Raw genomic sequence first — 27,028 nt, forward strand, 5'->3', positions numbered from 1 at the left:
AACCCTAATACACACAACTTAGCACTGAAATTAAAAAAAATTACACGACACCACTGAAAACAATTTTCAAATGGAAAGACAGCCTAATTCAAGGACAAAAGGTGTCTGTTCCACACAAAGCAAAATGAGTATCAACATCTTTTCCATTTTCACAGAACAAATGCAAGATTCTCAGGAGAAGAAAAAACAAGCTCACCTCAAGATCTGAGCCATTTCCCATCCCATCTGGAAGATCAACTAGTTCTGTCTACAGTAACATCCCTTCATTCTCAAAACTTGAACCAAAAGAATTAATTCAGAGCTTCTCAAGCTGATGTACAGCATCAGAAACACCCTGGGGAGTCGGGTTCTATGTGTGAGCGATGAAGGCAACAACAAACCTTACCAGCCAGATACTCCACTACAAGCAAGTCACACTCAGCACTGGTTTGCCTTCACACTCAGAAGCTTGATACTCCAACCCCTAGCAAGATACTCTGGTGAAGGCTTTAAAGAACTTGTTTGACAATTAACTTTACTCGGTACTCCAGAAACATTTATGGCATGGAATATCAAGCTCCAAAGGCCCATCCTAAACACTGCAAGACCTTCAGTAAAACAGAGGCATTAATGCAGCCATCCATTCTGTTCCTGCAAGAAAAAGAGGACTCTAAGGGGGAAAATAAACCAACAAAAATATACTTGGATGTCTGTGATGAATTCCTTTCATATTTCTACTGGGCAATTTTGGGCTTTAAACACAGGTCAGGAAACATACCTTCATGTTCCACACAAGTGAACACAAATGCATTTCCTCATTGTTTTTAAGTCCAGCTCTATGAACTACTTGAACTAGCTGTATAACTAAAGAATGGTATCTTTTTGAACAGCTTCTATCTGAAAGCTTATACCTTTATTTTGCCTTATCCTGAACGTATGATCTAATCAGCGCTCATCTACTACTACCCACTACTGAAAAGCAGCCTCCACTTCTGCACAAGTGGTATCTTCACACAACACAGCTCCCCAAGCCACGTGCGTCCATCATGTTTTATTATGGTCCCTCACATTCTGCCAGCCTAAAGCATAACAAAGCCCTTATGTACCCCACACAGAAGGTCGGAGAATAAACATCTGAAGTGAGGATTTAGGAGACAAACTTAGCATAGCACTGCTTCAAAATGGGGTGGGGGGGGAAGGAATTCCTATTTCAAACTACATTGAAACATGTAAAACCAAAGGGAATCCAGAGACAGTATTCTGTGAAAGCCAGACCCAGACATAAGTACAAACTAATGTTTGTTTCCTCTATGGTGTGTTCTCCACACAGCACTGGTAGCTGAAACTGAGCGGGGAGGCACATGACTTTACTGAAGGAAGGATAAAAGCATTTGCAAGAAAGAAGCTCTTCACAGAGAATGAAGCACAGTGTGAAGCTAAAAAACTGTCTCCTGGCTCTTGAGCATTCAAAGAAAATCCTTGGTTCCATATTCTAGTGCCACAAAGACCACCATGGCTTTTGAACTGGCATTGCTCACATTACATCACTCTGAAACACAAGCATTTCAACAACTGATCTGAGACAGATTCTAGCACCCTGAAATGCAGGCATTTGAACAAGCAGTCGGACAATTCCCACTCTGATATCACAAAAGCACATTGTTATCTCTTTACAGCTGATGAAGCTGTACTGGTCATGAACCATCCCAAAGCATATAAACACTCTGTTTTTGTGTGTCTTCAGAGTCACAGAGCTCAGTGTCAAGGTTGGCTTGTTTAAACTGTGCCCCAAGCGGATGATGCCAACACCTTATTCAGAAGAACCAGGAGGTGTATTCATTAATGAAATAGAAATCACTTTGAGAAGGAGAAAAAAAATAAAAAGAGTTGAAAATAGCCCCTCAATATAGTACAAAGCATTGCTCAGTTATTCCCTTCAGCACAGCTTTCCCAAGGATTTCTCTCCACAGCAGTAGGCAGGCAGTCCTAACAAGATTACCTCAGATACAATCTAAACATTCCCCAGACAGTAAAGACCAAAAAGAAGAGTAGGTTTCCAGCCCAAATTTTGTGGCATTCTGGTTTTCTGTTAAGTGTAGCATGCTAACAGGCAAAAATCCCGCCACTGTCACAGGAATGACCTTGAAAACCGAAGCATCTGTCACAAAATATATTTGAATATGTAGAATATGACAGGGTACACCTGCAAAGAGAAGACTTATGTTTCACGTGGATTAACATCCATGAAATCAGAAAATCCAATCCACAAAGAGGCAAATTCCATCATCAGAACTTCCAAATGCCCAAGCTCCCCCTTCTAACATGAACAAAAAAACCCATAAGATATGTGAATAGTTGTTTATATTAATGATGCAAGCAATATTCAGATAGCTTTTCCAAAGGCTGCTTCAAACATGTATTTGAAAGAGTACAGGGGTGAGAAATACATCCATGTTGGCAGCAGGAAAGCAGCAGATAATGGCAGCACAGTACCTAGGAATTTAATGTCTTAGAGATTCTGTCCCAAGCTTTAGCACTGATACTGGGAGAGGAGTATTATTGCTTAAGTAGTATTATTGCCTAAGTCTCATTATCTGCCTTGTGATAGACATGTATCACAAGAAATCAGCTACAGAACAATCAACAAAGGTCAGGCCAATGTCTTCAGGAGCCATCACATCCAAGGGATGACTTTTTGTAGTCTGGACTTTATTTATTCCATCTTAGAAATTTTACAAGTGTATCACCAAAACATATAAATGCAAAAAACCCCTCTCCAACTAAGTCAGAAGTGCTTTCCAAAGCAAACACCCCTAATGGTACACAGTGCTCCAAGTAAATGCACTGGTATTTATCAACCTTCATTAGGAACTACATCCCCCTACGCATATCACTTTCATCACTCCATCATATCAGTAACTGGCTTAGGTAACCATTAAGATACTAAACATGCTCTTCTCTTCTACTTATCATATTAATTTCTTTTTCTAAATACAAAAATTTTGTTTTACCACAAAGGCATGACCTCTACTTCATAGTTCTTTGCATCTGTCATCATTTGGTGCATTCTGCAAGATGCCTTAGTTCTATGACAATAAGGGGGGCCCATCTGGTCTTCTCTCTCCAGACAGATTCATCAAATTCCTTACTTTTGACCCTCAGTGATTATGGGAGAAAAACAAAACAAACAAAAAAAACCAAAAACAAACAAACAAAAAACCCCCAACAAGTAAATCCAAAACCAAATCTCAGGAAAAATCTCAAGTCATGATCCTTATCTGCTGTTCCTATTTTCACATAGTATATTGTTTTCTTTTTCTTCACTTCCTGCAGCAATCACATCTCTGCAGCTTCCAGCCTTACTAAATCTCCAGCATCCTCCAGTTAAGTGCTTTAGTGAATTTAAAATTAAAAAAAAAAAAAAAAAAATTAAAATCTACTTTACTCCTTTATTATTTTATTATTGGGGATGAGGGTGCATAAGGATGCTGGGCTTTAACCTGATCAATCTACTGGGGTTAGCACATACTTCTATTATAATTTCTTTTTATTCCCTTATCCTTATAACTCTGTATCTCTTTAAGGGAATTTCAGACTTCTCTGCCAAAACCTGCCATGAAGCATTCAGAGAGTTTCACAATCACCAGCTGATCCCTGTTGTCCCCCCTTACTATCACACCACCCTTGTTTCAGCTCCATTACCTCCCACAGGTAAGGAAACTTCCATAGCAAATCCACATATTTTTCTGCTGTAGCAACTTTTTTTGGTTGTTCAAGATTATTTCTCGCTCAAAAACAAAGCTTTCTCCCAAGACAGATCTTGCCTTTCTGCCCAGCACACTCTTCACTTGGCCTGTGCAGCTGCAAGGTATGCAAGACCCTTCTGCCTCATTCAGTACTTGTAATTCATTTAGTGTTAGTCATTTTAGTATGCATATAAATCTGGAGAGGTTGAAATTCTCATCCTTATGAGGCCTTAACAAAGTATTCTTGAGACCTAGGTTGTCCACAGCTCCAAGGAAACTAGTATCTTTCAAAGGTGCTGTACTTAACTACCTTTGGAAGTGCCAAGATAAAACACATCCCAAGTTTTCTTTTACATCAATTTCAAAGACTGCATAAAACTTACAAGGTTTAAAGACTGACTACTAACAGCAGACTCAGATGTTTATGACCTGTCTGATGAAATAACACTGCCCCATTCCCTCCTTAAGAGCATCCTCAGATCTGTTCTCCCTTAACAGAAATACTGTGCTAGCTAAGTACACCTTGCAGATCACATGAACTACCAGGTCCAGGTGGGGTCAGGGAACATGATGACTCCACATTCAGAAAACCATTTCCAAATAGGTGTTACCTCCTCCCAGAAATAGCTTGGGGATTTCAGATTCACTCTGAATTACTATTGCATAGGAGATTCAAAGGTCAGTCAGTCAAGAGTTGTAAGTTCATAGCTTTAAATTCTATTAGCAGCTTCTTCCTACACCATCCACCTCTAACCAGAAGGTAGATGCACAACATAAAACTATTTCTGAAATAAGTCTTCATCTATGCCTAAATGAAACTGGCATCTAAACAGTTTTATAGCCTAGCAAGTAAGAAGCATTCCAGCATAGAGGAATCTCATCAGCCAAGAGCCATCCTGCCCAGTAAGTGCTTACATCAGTCCCATTATTCTAGATTTCAATTCTGTAAGGCCAACCTATGGGGGGGGGGTGTAAAATAAAACCACCACACCATACCCAAAAACCAAACCACACCTTTACCCATCCATAGCACTGCCCTGAAGATGAACCAAATAAGAACATCATTAAAAAGCCACTGTGTCAGGATATACTCCTGCAGTTCTGCCTCTGTATCTGTCCGTGCTACTTCCTCTCCTATCAGAGGAGCTCCCACATATTACTGTGGAGTAGCTGCCCAATGCAAAGTCAGTGCAACTTCCACAAAGGTGTAGATGTGTTACAAAACTGCATACCATTACCTCAGCATTTTAAGAGGATTTTTCAACAGAAGTCCAAGATTACTGGCACACATTTTTGTCTAAGGGGAGCTTTCTATAGGAGAACTTCCTTAAAGTTCTGACTTTAAGTAGTCTGTTTTCACTGGGCCATACTTTGTTCCACCCAAGCCTTTAATCCAAGAATTTTGAACAACTAAAGAGATCTGGTTTGGGGCTAAACACAAGTAAGACAGGCAACATGGGATAGAAAGGATCCTTCTTCAAACAAATTTATATACATATTCCTCTCTCATTCCACATGTGACATATCAGCAAGAGGAAAACCAGGTATAATGCATTTAGACTGTGAATAGCCTCTTAACTGAGCAATGATCTCACATGCAGAAGTCACATACAGTCCAAAAACACTCATACAAACACACCTCAAATTCCAAGATCTGTACTACTCCAAGATACGTTCGCTTTATTATGTGACGATTTAAGTACAAAATCAAAACCATCTTCATTTAACATATGCTCATCCATGCACTCTATTTGACGCTCCTGCTTTGGGAGGAGCTGCTTTTTAGTTTTACCCAGCTAATAATGGTATGCAAACTCCCTAATAGAGATGCCTTCTCTTACACCTGCTGTAACGCGATATATTTTTAGCAATTTTGGCTATGCACTCTCAAAACAATCAACACGTACACCTGTGCAAAACCTTGCCCTCTCCACTGACATTTCAATCAAATCAGAGCCTGAAGGAATTATTTTACTATGACAAAATTTAGTAAGGGCATTGGAAGTTAAAAAAAAAAAAAAAAAAAGTAATTTAATACATCCCAGGCTGTGGGCAGAATATTTGTTACAAAAATCAACTGCCCCGAGTATTTCTATTAACTTTTCCAGGGTTGGAAAGACCACATGCTCTGAAATGCCCAACTCTGGATTACAATGAAAGGCACTGCCAAAGACTTGATGCCTTTCTCAGAAAGCATTCAAGATGTAAAAGAATAGGGGGCTTGGATTCAGTGGACTACTGCTAACCTTACCCTCAAGCCTAACTCACTGAAGGCAATGCTTACCAAGTGGTAATTCTTCAAAACCACTAATGCTGATGAAGTTACTGGTGGCAAAGACATCTGCAACTTAACCATGGTTTTGGCCAGACACTTACCTAACTGAAAAATGCTGGTACAGAGCAGCACACAATGCTCCAAAACACAGGAGGGATTAGCATCTGTATCAACTTTCTTAACAAGCACAGCAGTTAGCAGATCTGTTCCACCAGTGCCCAGTTATACATACAAGAGTTGAACAAGGCAGTGTCCTGAGTTCATGCAATACCTCAGGTCCAGACTAAAAAGAAAGACCAATGGAACAAAAGACCCACACAGTTCTCTTCCCCCTTGTCCCTTTGTACCCACTGTACGCTTCTGGCCAGTGACCTGCTGTAGCAATAACTGGTGAAACACCACCAGCCTAAAGGCACACCTGGGAAGAAGATTCCCCCTCTTAGCAAAGGTAAGCTGTTAGATCAAATAATCACACTAGGTCATCCCAAATATGTCCGCAGAAGCCAACTTCAGCACACATACTAGTGCGTTTCCAAGAATCCACCTCAACCAGGAGCCATGAGCACACCTTCTTAGCTGGGAGCCATGAGCACATGTAGAGTGATTTTACACAGAAGCATAAAAATTCACACCCCCCCTGTTCTCTCCCAGACTTCACAAAAGCCCTTCTGCCAAGTTTGGCACATACAGTTTGGCACTATATTTATCATTGAGAAGTTCCTTTATCAAGCTGATGCTTCACCAAAATACCAGCATGCTGTTATGCCAACTTTCACTTCTATTAGCGATGGAGATGGACAGAAGGCATATGCTCATCTATCTATCAGACTGCTACATTGAGAGCTCTCTCTCTTTAAACTAGCTTGGATATTTGTGTTACAACTGCCATACTGATCACAATTGTGCTTTGTGACTACTTCATGCTTGCCAGTATGCAAAGTGACTCCTTCCCTGCACTGCACTAAACAATGATTCTCCAAAGCACGTTAACATTTTTAGATAGCACTGCTTCATTATTCCTCTCTTTCTCCCCATCCCTAACACACTCTCAAGAACCTCAACAAATAGCAGAGGCAGAAAACTATCAGTGCTGATTTTATCTCAGGAAGCTTTTGAGTTTTCAAGCTGCACACAAAAATATTTCTCTGAAATCTATCTTTTCAGGCCAGTGCCAGCCATGTTCAAATCGAAGATCCAAAGGCAGCATTAGTACGTTCTTAACAATTCAAATCCTCAAAGACAATGCAAGTGTTACTTTGACAGGCATCTAAATGAATGCTTCTACCAAAAACCCTGCCCAAGTTCCTGGCTCTCTGCTGTTTCAGCACAAGCACTCCTGACACTGCCTGACAGGATCAAGGAACCCATCAACTGTAAATACCCTCCTTCTGTTGCTGAGGTTTTTCAACAAGGTCATTTCCCAAATGGCTGGAAGGCACACTGAATGCCTTTCTTTTTGTTCTTTCTTGACAGCAGCAGCATGCTCACTGCAACCTTCCTAGGAGCCCAACTCCTCCGACTGCAGTGGGATCAGCTCCCACACCACACAGGCTGAACACCACCAAGCACTTGAGGAAAAAAAGCTCAGCCACATCTTGACTTTACATATTGAAGTTCATTAAAGCATTGTTCACCATTCTGTGGAATAGAACAATTCACACCTGCAGAAGAGCATAAAAAGGAAAATTCAGCTGGCAAATCATTTCAGGACAAGGCTAAACAAAAGGAAAGAAATACCTGAAGTTTTGAAATGGTAAAGCTCCAGGACAGGAAAACATGTGAGTCACCAGATACCTGCCAGACAGAGATGTACTGGGGACCTCTAGCTTCTCGTTAAAGAAAGGGTTTAGTTCTATTCTGGTGTGTGGGAAGAACTGGGAGTATGACAAGGACCTTCCTCCTCCCATCTCTGAATCACTCCCTACCCTAGAGAGAGCTTTCAGATGTTCCACTTCTGCTGAGGCAACAATCCACAAAACAGCTCCTGTGAAAACAGACAGATGTCCAGGCTCAGAAACAACCCTTCCTGCTTTATTTGGGCAAGGGGAAATAAATCTGAGCTCAAAAACAAGGCAGCCTCTGCAGAAAGCAGTCACATTATGGTGTGAAAGATGCCTTTAATTTTACCCTAAAAAAGGGGGGGGAACCAGACACTAAACTTTCTGACTGTTCCAAGTACAACTTGAGGGGAATGGAGGTCAAAACCCCAAAGTGATACTCTAAAAGAGTGAACATTTCATCAGACTTAATACTCCAAACTTCTTTCTAGCATCTGGACAGCTGAATATTTGAACACATTACCCATTCCTGATGCTTAACACCACAAAAACCTAAGATACTGGGGTTGGGCAGGGAAAAAAAAACCAACAAAAATCAAGGTTTATTTCAACTCATTTCCCAGGATACACCATTACCCTCCAAAGACTTGAGGATTCACAGAATCACAGAATCCCAAGGGTTGGAAGGGACCTCAAGAGATCATCTGGTCCAATCCCCCTGCAAGAGCAGGGTAACCTAGAGTACATCACACAGGAACTTGTCCAGGCGGGCCTTGAATATCTCCAATGTGGGAGACTCCACAACCCCCCTGGCAACCTGTTCCAGTGCTCTGTCACTCTCACAGTAAAGAAGTTCTTCCTGATGTTAACGTGGAACCTTCTATCCTCCAGTTTACACTCATTGCCCCTTGTCCTATCACTGGATATCACTGAAAAAAGCCTAGCTCCATCATCCTGACACCCACCCGTTACATATTTGTAAACACTGATGAGGTCACCCCTCAGTCTCCTCCAAGCTGAAGAGACCCAGCTCTTTCAGCCTCTCCTCATAAGGGAGGTGTTCCACTCCCTTAATCATCTTTGCGGCTCTGCGCTGGACTCTTTCAAGCAGCTCCCTGTCCTTCTTGAACTGAGGGGCCCAGAACTGGATGCAATATTCCAGATGCGGCCTCACCAAGGCAGAATAGAGGGGGAGGAGAACCTCCCTTGACCTACTAACCACACCCTTTCTAATGCACCCCAGGATGCCATTTGCCTTCTTGGCCACAAGGGCACATTGCTGGCTCATGTTCATCTTCCTATCCACCAGGACCCTCAGGTTCCTTTCCCCTTCACTACTTTCCAGCAGGTCAGTCCCCAACCTGTACTGGTACATGGGGTTGTTCTTCCCCAGATGCAAGACTCTACACTTGCCCTTGTTGAATTTCATCAAATTTCTCCCCGCCCAACTCTCCAGCCTGTCCAGGTCTCACTGGATGGCAGCACAGCCTTCTGGTGTGTCAGCCACTCCTCCCAGTTTAGTGTCAGCTAAGATACAGCAGAGGAAAGACACCTGCACATCAAACACCACTAACCCGAGTTTGTCAGAAACTGCTTTGGGTAATGCAAACAAAATCATCCTAATTACAACATTCAGCCTAAAAGAAAATACTGCAAGCACAAAGAAAGATATATTAAAGATACCCTTGGTCTTACAGCTGATTTTTAGCCTGGTATACAACTATTACCTAATGGAAAAAGAAGGTGACACAACAGGTTAGTAATAAACTCCACACAGCTTTAGCCCTTCAGATAGTTGCCAGTTTAGGATTGCATATGGGGGTAAAATGTGGCTGAAAACATCTGGAGTACTGAGATAACCTCTCTAAGTACCAGTTAACACAAAGCACTAACTACTTAGTGAACACAGAGAGGAAATACCGCTCTGCATTAGTCAACAATGGGAGGTTTTTTTCCAATACTCCTGTTGACACAGCACAGGACATTTATATGCACTGCTAACCACAAGTCAAGGAAGACTTTTTTCCTTAAGCAGATGTGTTAATCACATAAGATGTGACCTTACCGAAACAACTTGCCTTCCCCATTCAAAATTACTGATGTGACAAAGAAGTCCCATGTAGTACAGAAGCTCTACAGATATAGCACATATTCAACTTCTTATTTCAACTTAGTCACCTAAAATGCCATACCATCTAGAAACCAAAAGCACATTTTTGGGGGGGGGAGGAAGCAGAACATCTGACAAGACAGACAGAGATTCTGCTCAAATTGCCTAAAGCACTAATACCAAATGTGTATTATTTTTAATTTAGAAGGGCTTGTTCTTTCAACACCAGAAACCAAGCTTTGTTATCCTGGATCTGCAGCATTGATTCTCCAGTTCCTAAATCCAATTTCCCAAACAGCTATACCCTAGATAAGCACAAATAGTTCTGGTTTTAAAACATAGCTAGGGGAAAAAGCCAAACATACATAATCACATTTGCCTTCAAAGCCAGCAGATGAGGAAATTCTCTCAGCTACATCTCCTCCAGAGACATCATTCTCTTTAAAGAACTAAATTACTAGCTTAAAATATGGGGCATTTGGCTCCAGCCTGCTCACAGGAATGATGTTTATAAGGACATTTCCTGAAGGAATAGCTGAGGAAGTAAACAAATTCACATGGTGCTACCAATACCTAGCTCCACCTTATGCAAGAGGTCATCTTATGCAGAGGGCTTATTTTTAAACCCAGATATTCACTAATAGCTTCAATTTAATAGAGAAGACAAAAAAAAGAAAAAAACAACACACAACAACACACCAAAACTTTAAGGTCTTTTAAAAATTATGCACTAGATTCGACCAGACACCATTGATCAGCTCTGGATCCCTAGATCTTTACCATGCACATAAAAGACACTGGTTTATCTTTGCTTACCACCTCAGCCAGTTAACGGAACACTCAACCTCCTACCCAGCCCATGAATTCTGGTAACACAGTATGTGGGGCATACGCTAGTCATCATCTACAAGACGATGCCAGAAGCAATTAAAAGGTTGTTAGCATGAAATGGCAAAGCCACTCAAATCATTATTGCAGTCTTCCAGGCTAATTTTGCTGAAACCCAGACCTGGGAACAATAAGGAAGGGTTGTTAAAGATTTTCATCTACTGCTTCCTGGGGTCAGCTACAGCCAATTCCACTGTTGTGAAATCTGAATGAGTGCCCCAAACACAAGAGGAGGCCACAAAGATGCTGTGAGGAGCTGGAGCACCTCTGCTATGGAGACAAGCTGAGAGAGCTGGCCTGGTTCAGGGAGAAGAAAAGGTTCTGAGAACTTACAGCAGCTTCCAGTGCCTAAAGGGACTACAAGAAACCTGGAGAGGGGCTTTGGACAAGGCCCTATAGGGACAGGACAAGGGGGAATGGCTTTAACCTGACAGAGGGGAAACTGAGATGAGATGTTAGGAAGTTCTCCCCTGTGAGGGTGGTAAAGCCCTGGCACAGGTTGCTCAGCGAAGCTGTGGCTGCCTTGTCCCTGGCAGTCTTCAAGGGCAGGTTGGACAGGGCTTGCAGAAACCTGCTCTAGTGAAAGGTGTCCCTGCCTGTGGTAGAGAGCTAGAAGTGGATGAACTTGAAGGTCCCTTCCAAACCAAACCAGTCTGGGATTCTATGATTCACCCAAGAGCCCCATCAGTCCTCTTCCTTCAGGGATTTTTGAGAACATACTTTATGTCCTTCCAGGCAATTTCAGGTTCTACTCCTCTTCAAAAGCAATTACTGGATGCTCTTGCCAGTTCTATTACATCATACTTACCGTATCCTTCATGAAAAATAAAACCAAGATCTCACCCACAGCACCAGTCCAATTAAAATATTTTCTCCAGTAGTGGGCTTTGTGTTGGAAGCAAGTAACATACAGGTGAGAACTGACATTTCTCAAGTATCATGACAAGACTCTTCCTAGAGATGGAGAAGTAGTCTGTGCCATGGACCCTACTGTGGCTCACCTGTTTTTTTAGCCACATCAGTTCAACTGAGGAATCACAGAATAGTTTAGGTTAGAAGAGACATCATTACAATAAAGATCACCTAGCTCCAACCCCCTGCCATGGGCAGGATTAGAGGTAGCTTGCTAGACCAAGCTACATGGTATAGTAACTACACTGATAAGGAAAATGCTCAAACCACCTTAGGTCTTACACAAGTTTGGGGTTGTGGTTTTTTTTTTTTTTTTTTCGATTTTTTTAAAAAGGGATCTCACTATTATTTTTCACTTTTGAAGGCAAGAAACAAAATGGTAGAGCCAAAAAACTGCTCAAGCAGGAAAAAAGAAAACATACAGTGTACTTACATAAACAGCATAGCTACAGCATGAACAACCTGGCAGTATACAAGACCATCGGGGTGGCACATGCTATGAGGACAGAGCTGAACTATTTTCATGTTCAGTCTTGTATTTGAAGACACAAGGAGATGAAAGTAATAGCACACAGAACATACCATAACATGGTCATGGGAAACATACTGGCTCTTCAGCAGCCCTATAGAATCCACAGGCTTTAGTCCTGAATTCTAATTAAAACAGTTGGGATTAAAAGAAGTAATTTGCAAAATAAATTCTGTGTTCCAAATCAACACTTAAGCTGGTAAAGCCTTCCACAATTTAAGTATTACAACCATGTGCCTGTGATGCTCTTGAAATCACAGCAGTAAGCCCAAGTTTGTGGATTAACACCTTACATGTGAAGCTGAAGAAGTTAAAAGTAGTTTCTTCTGCATTAAGAAATTCTAGAGAACTGGTTGTTGCTTTATTTACTTCTTAATAGTCAGTTTCATTACTAATTCAATTGCAGCTGAGAAAATAAAAACTTTTATTTACAGCAGCTAGGAGAACCAAGTAAAAACAAGAACACGTAAGAAACAGAACATCTCAAAATCATCCTTTACACAGGGCAGCACTTTCAGGTATAGTTAATGTGGCTGAATATTATGCAGATCTGATCATCATGAGACTTCTTGCTCAAGGAGAAAGCTGAACTTAGGAACTCTTAAAATGAATACTGTATTAGGAAAAGCAGTTATAAACTTTACTGCCAGCAGCAAACATCCCACAGGTTCAATGACTTGATATAAGCTTGCAAGCAGTTTTTAATAATACAATTAAACCTTTCTGTGCTTAATAAGAGAAACCCTAATGCACTCCTGACATCAGATTTTTAAGTAGCAACTTGCTCATTTTTTGTACTTTTTCACTACTTATCCAAGACTAATGCTGAACAAAATAAGAACACTTCCAAGATAACTGCATATTTGTATTTATCTGAACCTGTTGAAAGGAATTGCTAAACCATGTTTTCAAACAAGAAAAAGGGAAACATTACTTTCCAAACCCTAATAACATCCTCAAACTTCCCATTTTATGTCAGCTTTCACTTGTCTCATTTGCAGAGATGTCCCTTCATCACCCTTCAACATCTAACATGTCTGCTGACTAAATTTTCCCTATGTATCCCTGCACCTATCCAGCTTTTGCCTGAACACACACTCCCTCTGAGCTATCACCTGATGGAAGGGGCACTTAACAGGCACAAAGTCCTATTTAACAACTGTACAGCTCCCTGAGCAGTTTAAAGAGTCCACTTCTATAATAACTGAACATGATCCTTCATAAACTGAGGCCACAATTCAACCAGGAAGCATGCAAGCAGACCCTCCTAGTATCTAACTTCTACTTTAAGATCCCTATTCCTGCAGACTGAAAAGATTCACCTTTTTTTTTCTTTTTTTTTTTTTAATCTACTGGTGGTTAGGGAAAGGTGATTTCCCATTTACAGACAATACCAGACCACACTACCTAGAATCCAGTGATTTGGTGGAATTCCCAAAAGCAACCTTGGAGGTTGCCACGAACACTGTAGTAGGAGCTCATTAAGCTGTTGGTATGAAATTTCAATTCAACTTCACCCAGCACCTATGCCTCTACACTGAGATCTAAGGTGAAAATGTCTGATTGCAACTTTTTATTCCATTCCATCAGCTCAGCAACAACTGAGCCAAACAATGTCGTTCCACTCATGGGGTTTTTGTCATTTAGTACCTGCCAGGTTTCCCATTATAACTCCTTGGACTTGTTGCTACTGTCCTTCTGATTTTTAGAAGCTAGCTCATTAGTAGTCAAATCAAGAAGTACTACACTTCAGAGACTAGAGAAGTCTTAATGTAGTCAGCATGGGAAAGGCAAAAAACTTAAGACAAACTGTCTTAAGTTTATAAAGATAATGAACTGAAGGGCTTGTAGGGAACACCATCTTTTGCAGTGTTTGCAAAATAGTTTCTATTTACAGCTAAACCATAAACTTGGATTTCTTTGTGTTTTTTCATTTTAAGTGCCTTCCAGACTGCCCATGGTAAGAAGACCACAATCTAACTGCTGAAAGCCACACAAGCTATTCTCTTCTCAAACAAGTCTGAACTAAAGAAAGTTTTAATTCCAAACAAAAATCCCTCACTTTTTTTTTTTTTAAACTTAAAGCTTCTAAAAAGCCAAAATTAAACATCAGGTTGCTTTCAGACAAGCAAAACTCCCTTTCCCTGAGAACACTCAAAACACATTCCCTCCCCACAAGCTGCTGGAAACTACTTTGATGTTCGATCCTCTGCTCCATTAATCAGGCCTTCCTCCTGTTTGCATTCCCAAAAACTGTGATTTCAGCTGTGCCTATCCTACAGACTGTATTATCTCATCCTGGAGTCACAAGGAGAAAGACTACAACAGTCTTTTGCCAGCAACCTGAGTATCAGGAAAAGGAACTGTTATAGCAGGTATGTGACAAAATGTACACTATCCTGAACTTGCTGAACTAAGTACTATTACTTTTTTTATTGTTTACCTACCCCTGCTTAGTATTTAATCACAAACCACCCAGACTGGGAAAGCCTTCAATTACTATGAAAACCATCAGGAAAGCTTCCAGATGTAAAACTGCCTTCCTAACCACTGGCACTTACAGCATGTGTCATTTTGTCAGAGAATAGTGAAGCATTCTTCTACTGCTCATGGTAGTTTAATGTCCATTTGCCTTTCTTTTATCTCTCTGCAGGTCTTCTCATGAAGGTGTGTGCTGCCATCACACACAACTCACCTAACTATCAACCCATACACCTGCAGTCATTAAAACGCCTTCATCCCTTTACCACATGCTCAGGAGAACAAGAGTTTTTCAGGTACCTGCAGGACTGCTAGACAGCACAGCTCAGCACATGACCATAGCTGCCTATCTTAACTTTTAAACCCCCAAAACTTTATCTACACAAAGATATCAAGTTTCCTAAAAATTAACACTAAAGATACAAAATGCCATGGGTAATTACTTGTTAACTGCACACTCACTGTGTGGACTTTACCTCAAAGAAGTTAGATAAAATGCTTCCTGTATCAACTCCTGCAGAAATAAAGTCCAGAGTGGTCCCGAACCATCCAAAAAGCTATCACCATCTCAGCCCAGTCATGCCTTAAACCTATCACTCTTCCTTCCCCTTCTTCCTGCTCATTTTAATTTCTAACACAAAAGTAGATATATCACTTAAAAGCCAAACTGCTTATAAGTAAAGTCCAGAACAACAGCTTACAAACCTGAGGTGGACTTTTTTGAGGACCCCCCCCAAAAAAAAAAACAAAAAGCCAACAAACAACCCAAAATAAAAAAACCCAAGCGCACACTCAGCTTTGAAGGCTACAGAATTAAAGCTCCTATGCAAAGCAGCTCTGTGTGACTATACACCAGGAAGAGAGTTTCTAGTTTTGCTTGGCCTTTTCCAGCAATACCTACCTGAAAAACCTAATGTTAAACGAAAACAAGGTAATAATGCTTCCTTGTACATGATTCAACACTGCATGGGAATGGTGGGTGCTATCGGGTTTGAAGTGTGCGCAGCATGACAGTAAAGCACCCTGAGCTCTTCAGCAGCCTTCACTTCAGCTGCACATCCGACTTCTTTTCCTCAGGATGACCTATTCCCAAATGCAGGAGCACAACGTGGCCAGAGCTCCAGCCTTTCTCCAACACCTCGCGCCGGGCAAACCAGCACCACTTCCACCATTACACTCTCCTGCTCCGATACAAATCGTGGCAACCGCTCACGGAGACACCACACAAGGGGTCGAGGGGCACTTGCAGCGCTTCGGGCCCCTTTCCCTCCAGCAGCGCCCCACATACCCAAAACCACAGAGCAAGCTGGAGAGCGGGTGAGGCTCCTGGGTCTCCCGGGCCCACCATCCCGGGCACACCGACGGGTGGAAAGGAGAGAGAAGGGAGGGAGAGAAAGAAGGCGGTCAGAGCGTAGGGGCCCCCCCGCAACACTCATCTCGCCGTGCGCAGGTCCCTGGTCCCGCCCCGCCACGAGGCCGCTCCGGTGCTGCCCCCTTCCTGCTTCCGACGCAGGCCCCCGCGGAGATCAGGGAGGCTGGAGCATGCAGCAATGATAGAATGGGACCAAAAGGGCAACCCCAGGGCCTTCCCCGCCACCGGGACCCCCATCTCGGTCACTGCCCCTTTCACCGGCCCCACAGCCCCCCCCACCTCTTCTCTCCCCCCCCCACTCAGAGGCCCCGTCTCGCCCGTCCCCGTGGTACCTCAGAGACCTCCTCTTCTTCCTCTTCCTCGTCATCTTCCTCGTCTTCCTCCTCACTACCGTTGTTGCTGCTCTCGCTGCTGCTGGCCGCCCGGCCGGCTCGGCCGCTCCGCTTCGCCTTCGCCGGCACCTTCTTCTTCAGCAGCAGGTCGCACACCCGGACCAGCCCCATCGGCGCAGCAGCCGCCGCCCCGGCCGAGCACGACGGCGAAGTACCGGCGCCGCTGTTCAACCCCTCTGGGGGACCGGGCCCCGCCGTAGCGCTCCCGGCCTCACCACCGTCACCACCTCCTTCGGTCGCCGCCACCACAACCGCCGCCGAGCCGGCCGCCTTCTCCATAGCCGCCGATCCGCTTCGCTCAACACCCGGTAAGGAAGGGGGAGGAGAAGAAGGAGGAGGAGGCTCCCGGAGCCGCCGCCGCTGTCTCGGTCACCTCTAGGGCCGGCGCCGCGCCACCTCTCGCGATACTTGTCGTCGTTGCCGTCGTTGCTGTTGTTGCCGCCGCTGCCGCCTTCAGTAGCGGCGGCGGCGGGCACCGCTCCCGCCGCAAAAGCCGACGCCGCCACGCCCGGTCTGGGCTAAGGCCCCACCGTCCCCCGCCGCACCCGCTCCGCCGCGGCGACCTCTTCTGTGCGTGCCCCAATCACCACGCCGGAAGCGCCCTCAACGTCATCACCCTCCGCTGCGCGCCTACTTCCCTCCTCGGCTGACCTGGCTCCGCCCCGCGGCTGAGGCAGTCGCGGCTGTCGGCGGCATGGCATTTTGTGGGGGGTACCCGTCCGAGACAGAACGCGGTTTGATGAGACCGGGGTTAGCCTTGAGTCTCTTCGCCAAGCTAAAAATACCGGGAGAACGGTAGGGCTGGTCATTGTCAGGTTGTGGGGCAGCTCTGCTTGCCCTATCTACAAGTATACTTGGCTCTGAAGAGTGCTAGTCACGAGTGATGTTCTCCTCGGACAGCGCACAGCACGTTCGAAGCCACCTCCTCAGCCCTCTTTTAAAAGGAAGTTGGTGGAGTATTATTAAAAAAGTAGGAAATGCCAGGATGCCCGTGTCACTTTGGTCATGAGCTCTGTGTCAGCTGATCCTTTTTTTTTTACCTCTGGCCAGGCTTTTCATCTGTAGAAAACTGCCTCCACTGATGTGGGTCAGGTCCTACAGTAACAGAAGTTGTGGCAGTTAACTACACGTAATCAATGTGTGCTCACTGAAGGAACTGTCTTAGGGTTTTTTCCCCTTAAACATGATGGAAATCAAGGAAAAGGTTTTTAACCACAGAAACACATGACTAAGGAGTGTTAATGGCTCCAATGCACTGGAACACTACAGACGTGTTAGTGTTTCAAGCCAATAGTGTCCATTGCAGTTATATTTTGCAGAAATGCAAAGAGCTTGTTGTTACCTGATTACTTTATTCCTAAGTGTTGTCTTAATGCTTATTTGGGTAGCATTGGAAAGCATGAGCCATGTCTGCAGCACCTCTGAAACGAAACACTACTTTTAAAAACAAATCTCAGAGCACCAACACTCATCAGGAAAGCAAGTCTGCACAGTTCCCCCTCCTCCCCAAAATCTTTATGTTCCTTACATCCCACCTAAACCTACATCATTTTACAGGCCTCTAAGTCTGGAAAGGACTCTGTTAGTTGTGACAGTACTGCTAATAAGTTACTGTATTTCTAAGTCATCCAGCTACAACTGTAGTTCTTAACCTCTAATTTTCAGGTGTGAGGTCTAAGCTGAACAATACCTTCAACCAACAACACCTCTGTAGATGACACTTTGATGTGATCCGAGGAATAAGCTGGATGTTCCAGCTACCTACCATTTCCTGGTATGACTGTAAAAAATGATGCAAGATTGGCAAGAATAATCCCTTTGTCCTCCTATGCTGAATGCATTGGTTTTTACTGATTTACGTAGAGATACAAGCACAAATGATTTGTTACTCATTACAATCCCAGAAAGCAGAAAATGGAGCTGTAAGTGAATACAGGTAACCTCAGCCTTACCACCTGAGATTCATGGTGCACACGTGAAAAGATGTCACTTTTTTTAAGCGATAATCGTGGAAAAGTGGCCTGGTCTTCATCATTTGACCCAAGAGGTGCCTGACTTCTGTGAACATGTCCTGGGTTCAGCTTAAACCACAACAGAACAAAACACATCATAGATTCCTGTGGCTGTACAAGCAGCCCAGCAGAGAAATAGCCCATCCAAGTGCCCCTAATTTACCTATTTGGGTTCAGGAATGGTGGTGGCAGGGCTGGATTTTACCCTTTTAGCTATTAGCAAGGAGTTTCCCCTCCCTTTCTGGTGCAGCACCAGGCTGCAAAATGGCAGCGAAGGCCCAATCCAGTGCTGAGTTGATTGAGGCCAAGCAGGGCTGCAGTGACACTTATTCCCATTTAATACTGTGTTTTAATACTGGGCTGCAACATTTGCTTGTTACTTCAGGTATCCATTTAAGTTGCTAGGCTTAAGCCACCCAGTCCAGTTTGAATGAAAGCAACTGTGTTACGTTATCACTCTGCATTGTTTTCTCAGCCTTGAATCAGATGGAGTAATTACAAAAGAGAGCTTCTGTTGGCATGGGCAGCATGGCCTGAGAGTGTTTTTTCAGTTTCTTTTATGATGGTGACCTCGGTTCTAATCAAAGAGTTACTCCTTCTAATCTTGCAGCATAAAGGAAGTAGTTTCCCTCTGGTTTTATGACATAGAGTTTATACTTGCTCTCCCTACCACCCTGACCACTTGGATCCTTTTGTGAGTGCAACAGCAACCAAAACACTTGTGGCCTTTAGAGAAGCTTAGTATTAGATTCAAGCTTTGGCTTTGTCATGGCAAAAGCTGCCAGCAGAAGTCAGCTTTCAATCCTGGGATGGTCTGAACAACCTGGGAATGTATGAAACTTCTCCAGGTTGCATAGCAGCACTTTGTATTTACAGATATATAGAATCATAGGACAGTTAGGGTTGGAAAGGACCTTCCAACCTCCCTGCCATGGGCAGGGACACCACACACTAAACTGTGTCACCCAAGACTTCGTCCAACCTGGCTGTGGAATGCTGCCAGGGATGGAGCATTCACAGCTTCTGTGGGCAACCCATTCCAGTGCCTCACCACCCTCACAGTAAAGAAATTCTTCGTTATATCTAACCTGAACTTCTCCTGTTTCGGTTTAAACCCATTACCCATTGTTGTGGTGCTGCAGTCCCTAATGAAAAGTCCCTCTCCAGCATCCTTGTAGGCCCTCTTCAGATACTGGAAGGCTGCTATGCGGTCTCCATGCAGCTTCTCGAGGCTGAACAGCCTTGGCTTTCTCAGCCTGTCTTCATACAGGAGGTGCTCCAGCCCCTGATCGTCCTTGTGGCCTCCTCTGGTCTTGCTCCAATGGCTCCATGTCCTTCTTATGTTGAGGACACCAGAACTGCACAGAGTGATCCAAGTGGGGTCTCAAGAGAGCAGAGTAGAGAGGCAGGATCACCTCCCTCGACCTGCTGGTCACTCTCCATTTGATTGCAGCCCAGGATATGGTTGGCTTTCTGGGCTGCAAGCGCACACTGCTGGCTCATGTTACTTTTCTCATCATATATCTTGCAGGCACCCTGATAATCATCAAGACAGGCTAATAATGGAAGAGTAAATAATCAAGATATTTTTTTTTAATGTATCCTGATTTCCCTGTGGTGTGTGACCCAAAGCTGGGTGTGCTGCTCACAGGGCTCGTAGGGAATGGACTGCATAGCAATGGGCAGGCAGCATAGGCCCTCAGCAGGGGAGTAGTAGCTAACAAATACGTTTCCTTTTGTGACTTTGTGAGGTTGATTAACTTGGAACACTTGGGTTTGTTGCTAACATAAAACTGCAGGTAATCTTGAGAAAGATGGTATTCCATCTTTATCCCTTTGATCTGTGACTTCTGCTTCAGTATTTATCCAATTCCTTTTGGGTTATTGATCACTTCACCAAACACATAGGATTGAATAGCAGGAAAAACATGTTTGAATTCAGTGAATGCTTTCAGGAACTGTCTCATATGATAGATGATAGATTCTGTAAAAAGTCCTATAGGACAACTGGCATGTTTAAACCTACACTGTGCTGTAATTATCTGCACAGATCTGCTTTCAGTTTCATTTATAACTGCTGGAAGCAGTATCATCATCCAAGTCAGAAAGCAAGGATCTTGATTTTGTTTGCTATTGTAACTGGTACAGGAGCTGAAAAAATTCTTCTTGCTTTGAGCTTCAGTAACCCTTCCAACACACATGCAAGGTGCATATTCTCATACCCCATTGATTGGACTTTCACCTCCACCTCCTCTTCTGCCCTGATTTTACCCTCTCCCTCCCAGTCCATAAACATGTTGGCTAGTTCAGCCCACCTGTGCTCTGTGCCATGCCATCAAGCAGTCCTAAACACTCTCTGGTCACACTCAGCTCTTTTTTCTTAGGTATTTTTACATTCTAGGGGCTGTTGAGCAGCGTTCAGAACTTTTGAAATGATCAGTTGAGAGCTGGAGAGAAAAAACGGTGAAAGAAGGTGTCTTGTTCTTGATCTCAAAGACTACATAATTCAGCTTTTACCTTCAATAACTCGTTGTAAATGGACTGAAATGGCACTTCAGAATGGCTGAAATGCTCTACCTTTTGTGAAGGGATGGATGCATGTATTTTCTCTCTGTATTTACTTTTTGTGGGAACTTCCTGAATTTTTTCCTCCAACTCAAGACTGCTACAGCTAACTTTTCCCAGTCTCCCTCCACCAGTTTCGGAATCAGTTTTTCTCTTTCTGTGGATACAGCTGGTTAATTGTGTTCCTTTAAGTGCTAAAGAGTGACTGCCTCTTAGAAGGGGTGAATGCTGTCAGCCTAAAACTACCAAACCACTTCTCCCCATGTTTATGTCCTTCTGAGTATATCTACTTTTAATACTTGTCACAGTAGGAGGAGCACAGAATATATACATCTCTCCAGATGAGATGATTATTCAAATGAGCTATGAAATTAATCCAAAACCCAAATAATGCCATTCTCACTGGTTATGGAATGAGTGAATTTGTTGTTTATCTTTGACATACACAGTTTTGCAGTTGTTGCAGCTTCGGTATGTGCTGCAATGTGTTTATTCAGATCATTCTGGGAACTGTGAACCCCAAGTGATTGTATCCCTTCAACACACATACCAAAAGGACTGGCTCATGGGACCGTGTTGATGCATAGCATTTTCTATTAAAAAAAGCAAAATCAGGAGGACCTATCTGAAATGGGAGACAAGATAAACTAAAAATAATTATTTCAAACAAAAATTATAAATTTGAAGTGTTTAGCAATTATGCAGTTATTGCTGATCAAGTTGAAGGGAGAAAGAAAGGAAAGAGCACAAATGTCTCTACATTCAGGAAAGTGCTGCTTTCTGTAATAGAAATTTTTAAGGTTTGTCTAAAACACTCGGTTTTAATAACTGTAAATTACACGTGAAAAATAATGATGAAAAATTGGGTTTATATAGCCATGGCATTTACTTTAAATGACTTTTTTTTACTATCTGTATTACTCATTTACAGCAAGTTCCCTGTGAGTGAAGAAAGTAAAGAAATTACAGACCAACTGAGAAATAAACCAGGGTGGTGCTAGCCTGAGAGGACTGCTTAAAGTTACAGCAGCCCTGTTCTTCAAGGGGCAGCACTTCTATGTGAACAGAAGATAAAAGATTCGCATTAATGCTACCAGTCAGATACACACCTTATGATGGCCCTTTGGGGATTGACTCCCGTCTACATCTGGCAGGTAAGCCAAGTTATTTTGCCATTTCCTATGCTTTTTCATCATCAGTGTCAGTTTGAAATACATATATATCCTGCTCGAATGTCTTAGAAGTATTTATATTCCTTCTCCAGATATTGCTCTTAACATAGAATCGCAGTATCACAGACTAGTTTGGGTTGGAAAGGACCTTAAGAGCATCCAGTTCCAACCCCCTGCCATGGGCAGGGGCTCCTCACACTAGACCATGTTGCCCAAGGCTCTGTCCAACCTGGCCTTGAATACTGCCAGGGATGGAACATTTACCACTGTCCTGATAGTTGTCCTTGAACCTTAATATAATACCATGCCAGCTTTGACTGCTTCCTCATGGGGAGGACTGGGAAAGTAAAAACAAGTCCAGAAAGCAAAACCTGCTGAAGGCTGAGTCATTGGAGAAATATGCAAGTGCTCTGTTAAAAAAGAAAACATGCAGTTGTTCTACAGGCAGTGGTGGCATTCTATCCCATGAAGTCTTTGCTAACAAAGGGCAGCCTTATCCCTGTTCCTTCATAGTGTCATCATTAGAAGCAGTCAATCAGAACTCAAGCATGGTCTAGTCACATCCATCCACCCGCAAGAAATCAAAGTCCAGAACTGTGTTTGATGCCAGGCCATGTGCTGGGAGGCCGTAGGGGTGCTGGAGACTGTCAGTAGCATGGAATACCGGTTTTATTCTGAGTGCAATGATTATCTGCCTGTATGCTTGGAGTTGGTTCAGGTAGCTTAGTGGGACTTGCTGCTGCTTCTGGTGTGTTTTTGAGGGAAAGCACTCTCAAGTTTGGGGTGCAGTTGTTGTAGCTCGAGTGTTTGAGCACAGGCATGAATGTTAATGTAAACCAGCAAGCTGGTGGCCATGCTGTCTTGAGTTTTGTCAAAGAATCTGGCAAGTGTTAAAACTACAATAACAGCACAGGAGTAAATAGTGACATCTATACAGCACTACTATTTTGGGGCTAGATACTCACAGCTCTACATAGAGACATGAGACTTGTAAACATTTTTCCTGTAAGAATCCTGTCAGCAAAAGGCTATACTTCAGCAATATGTGTACAGTGTAGGTGCTATAGAATGACTGACTGACAGACATCTGGGCTGAAACACTGGTGGCCCAAACAGACATTCATTAGGCATCCTAAGCCTGGTGAGGCAAAGGAAAGCAATACCTTTTGTATTAAAATTAAGGTTTTTATGTCATTTTTGTACTTTATTTTTTTTACTATGAGCTGTACAATCTAGTCCTATACCTATTTCTATAGTCCTAGTAGTAACTACCATGTAACAGTAGTTTGAACTTGAAATTCTAAAGGGGTCATTAGCTAACAAATGGTCTCAAGTGTTAAGCTAGAAAGACATTTATTCTGCAATATATTTATTACTTTGGGAGTCTGTACCTTATTTAAGAAATGTCTTAAGCACTTCTAATCTTAAAACTTATTAATATTCTGAGACTTACATTGTTACATGCAGGAATGATGTCTGAAAGTAGGTTTCAGGTTCCTAATTTGCTTCACATACTTTCAAAATGTTTACCCTGTGTGAGTATAAAAATGCCCTAGCAAATAGAGGCAAATAGCATCTTGATGAGATTCTGAATTTCTTTCTGATTCTCTCAAGTGCTGTAGAAGATAAAAGAAGGCAAATGGTAAGATAAAGAGAAGGTTTTCTATATTTTATGTATAATGGATCCGTAATCCAAAACTGTGAATAAGACCCCTGAAGACAAAACCACCTGTATTTGAATATCAAAGTTTACTTGTCAAAGTAATGTTTTGTTGTTTGAGGTTTTTTATTACTTAGTTTTAAGGTAGCATCAACTGTAGACTACCCAAGAATCAGCCAGGAGGTTAAACATTTCTTACATTTCATGTTTTGCTTGAGTCCTGCCAGTCTATAATGGTAATTTCTACAGTAGCCACTTTTTAAGTAAACAACTGATTAGTTCTGAGACCAGACCTTGAGACTGCTTCTCTTTGTTCAGCTTAGGAGATCTTAATGCAGGCAGCCGTCTGCTGACATGCAGAACAACAAGGCTCAAGCTGTTGCTCTTCTATCTTCACAGACAATGTGCCTGGAAAACATTTATACTATCAGGCTAGTTTATGTCTGGGCAATACAGGATGAGAAACTCTGTAAAAATTTGTGAGATCTTGGTTTCACTGAAGGCAATGTAAGAAATTTCATTGCTACCTCAAAAATGAGTGTAAAATCAACGAAAAACATTTTTTCACAGAGCTCAAATGATAACTAGAAAAATTGTTAAAAAGCCTAGGATGATCTGATTCCCCCATCATCCTGTGGAGCCTGTTTTCCAAAACAGAATCTTCTCTGCCTTGTTTACTGTGTGCAATTCTAGTCATTGACTCTTGCAATTTGCCATTTTGTCTTCGCTTCAAAGCATTTTCTTTCAACAGCTATATATTGCTGATTCCTGATCTCTTATTTTAGGGAGAGGTTGGGATACAATTCTTTTTTAAAAAGATCAATTTTTCTGTTATTTCACACTGGCACAGTAGATGGAGCTAGAAGCTGGCAGTCCATCTTCAGCTAAAACTAAAACCAGTCAGAATTGAGGGCCTGGATGGACAAATTCTTATACCAACATTCTGGACATGACATTTTACTAAAGCATTCGATTCTTAAACATTTCTTTTCTTAAAAATAATAATAATAATAATTTTTTATCCCCCCCCCCCTTTTCTGTGTTATTTATTTCCAGCAGACCAGATAGGGTTTTTTTTCATGTGTGAGATACATAATGCCATTGACTTTAATGAAAGCTAATTACAAAGTTAGGTGCTGTCTTGAACAGCTTTATGTCCCTCAGTCACTGTTCTTTTCAATAGCATTTCATGTACATGGAAGGAAAGAATGCTGATGGGGTGAATTTTAATTTTGTCACCTGTCATTCTCTGATTTTCTCATTTATGAACATAAATTCAGTTATATTTTTAAATGACAAAGTACAACAAGACAGTACTTGAGACCAGGGCTGCAGTAGTTAAAATACACATTTACCTGTAAATGTCTTGTGAGTGAATCTGGATAATTTATTCTCATTCGTGAATTTTTATGAACAAGCTCAACCTAAAACATCTGATTCATTTTCTGAAGTATGTGATTTTCACTTATACACAAGATACCCCTTTTCAAGATTTAACATTGTATTCCAGAAGTAAGTATGAACGCAAATTCACGAATTTGGACATCACTACAGTCTCTCCATGTTTAGCAAAGCTCTTAAATGCCACTTCAGTGAAATTTGAAACCTTTGCTTCAGCCTACTTGCAGTTAGCAAAGCACTTTACATGTAACCTTTCTGTACCCAAATCCTGCACACCTCTTTGTTAGCTATTGACTATTACTACTCAGAAAAGCTGTTCATAAGGTTTGGAATGCTATGCTTTGTCAGTATTACCTAGCGTCTTAAAGTACCTTTCACATTCTATATTCCAAATAGCTTTCTTTAATTAAAAAAAAAAAAAAAAACGTGTAAGGACGATGAAAACGTTTTTCAGTAAAAGTTCTTCAGAAAAGTCTTACACAAATACTTTGCCATACAAGAAGCAAATAAGCACATCCTTATTCATTGACAAGTTAAGCTTTCTCTTAATTACTAATCAAAACCCCAGCAAAAACTGATCGCTTTGTTATACACTTCACTATAGCAAAGTTCTATGACTCTCACTGGAATATCAGATGTGGGGTTTTTAGTTTGTATGCTAGAATATTCTAAAGAAGGTACATTACTTACCCGCCTATGTGCACTGTCAGTCCCAAGCAGGTACACCTTAAACAGATGACATTAGAGACAATTGCTTACTTAATGACAATTCTATTTCTTTTATTCTGTCATGGAGTTATTTCCTACCTTCTGCATAAATGTTGCCAAAATGTGGCCAGCAGCCTGCACCCAGGTACTTACCTGGCCCAGGGTGAGTTAGAATGCTGCAGATCAGAGCCTTCCAAGGAGCTGATTTAAAGAAGTGTGTCTTTTTAGGCTATGTTTTTCACCCATAATGTGAAACAGCTGTGTGGTGATACCTGATTCAGCCATGGTGTTAGGAAACTGAGTTAGTTGTTGGGGAACAAGTATGCTATAACAAAATGGGTTATTTTGATAGTGATATCTTTTTTATATGATGTCTCCTATAAAGCATTAGAGTTAGGGGCATTCAATGTGACACTTAGCTACTAATAATAGTAATCATTAGGTGACAACTTTGCCAGTGAAATTGTCGAGACATACATGGTTTCAGAGAGCTTTGAGCTGAAGAAAACAGCTTGAGCCAAAACTGCAGCTCCATAAAAATGTTCTGTGTTTTTTTTTTGGGTTTGTGGGGTTTTTTTGGTTTGTTGGGTTTTGGGGTTTGTTTTTTGGGGTTTTGTTGTTTTGGTTTGTTTTTTTTGGGGGGGGGCAGTGTTTTGTTGGTTGGTTGGTTTGGTTTGGGGGTTTTGGGGGTTATTTTTAAGAGACATAAAATCTCACCTTCTGACTGGAAGAAAGACCATTTAGGAGATCATCAGATTCATAGCTGAGTCCTTCACTTCTTCCCCTTCTAAGGTAAGCTATTTTGTAGTTCAGATGGAATTAACTAAGCAACACATGATCATTCTCTCCAGTGTTTTAATGAAGTTCACTTTCAGACCACTTAGCTATGAAAGTAACTCTAATACTTTAGAGCTAAGGGAAAAAAATCAGATGCTTCTCTCTGCTGTGGTTTCTGCTCAGTGTTTGACAAATATCTTGTGCTGCATGTATTCCCATAATGCCAAACATGAAGAAGCTAAATGTTTTTTCTACCTGTCAAACTCTAGGC

General features: G+C 42.2%; 1 protein-coding gene across 4 annotated transcripts in view; it reads right to left on the reverse strand.

The window, feature by feature from the left end:
- The window catches only part of ANKRD17 (ankyrin repeat domain 17), an 87,854-nt gene extending 70,708 nt beyond the window's left edge, over positions 1 to 17,146 (reverse strand). For 2 of the 4 annotated variants that reach the window (XM_061345830.1, XM_061345829.1), the window contains exon 1: positions 16,403 to 17,146. In XM_061345830.1, coding sequence (XP_061201814.1) covers positions 16,403 to 16,741 — 339 coding nt within the window. In that variant the 5' untranslated portion in view covers positions 16,742 to 17,146. Of the gene's footprint in view, positions 1 to 12,270; positions 12,289 to 16,402 lie in introns of those variants that run through there. The other 2 variants (XM_061345833.1, XM_061345832.1) reach the window with 2 other exon arrangements.
- Between the last annotated feature and the right edge of the window lie 9,882 nt (positions 17,147 to 27,028).

Source organism: Neopsephotus bourkii, unplaced genomic scaffold (assembly GCF_033783945.1).
Source record: "Neopsephotus bourkii isolate Nb327-2 ecotype Australia unplaced genomic scaffold, CSIRO-AGI_Nbou_v1 NB_244, whole genome shotgun sequence".
Classification (NCBI taxonomy): Eukaryota; Metazoa; Chordata; class Aves; order Psittaciformes; family Psittacidae; genus Neopsephotus; species Neopsephotus bourkii.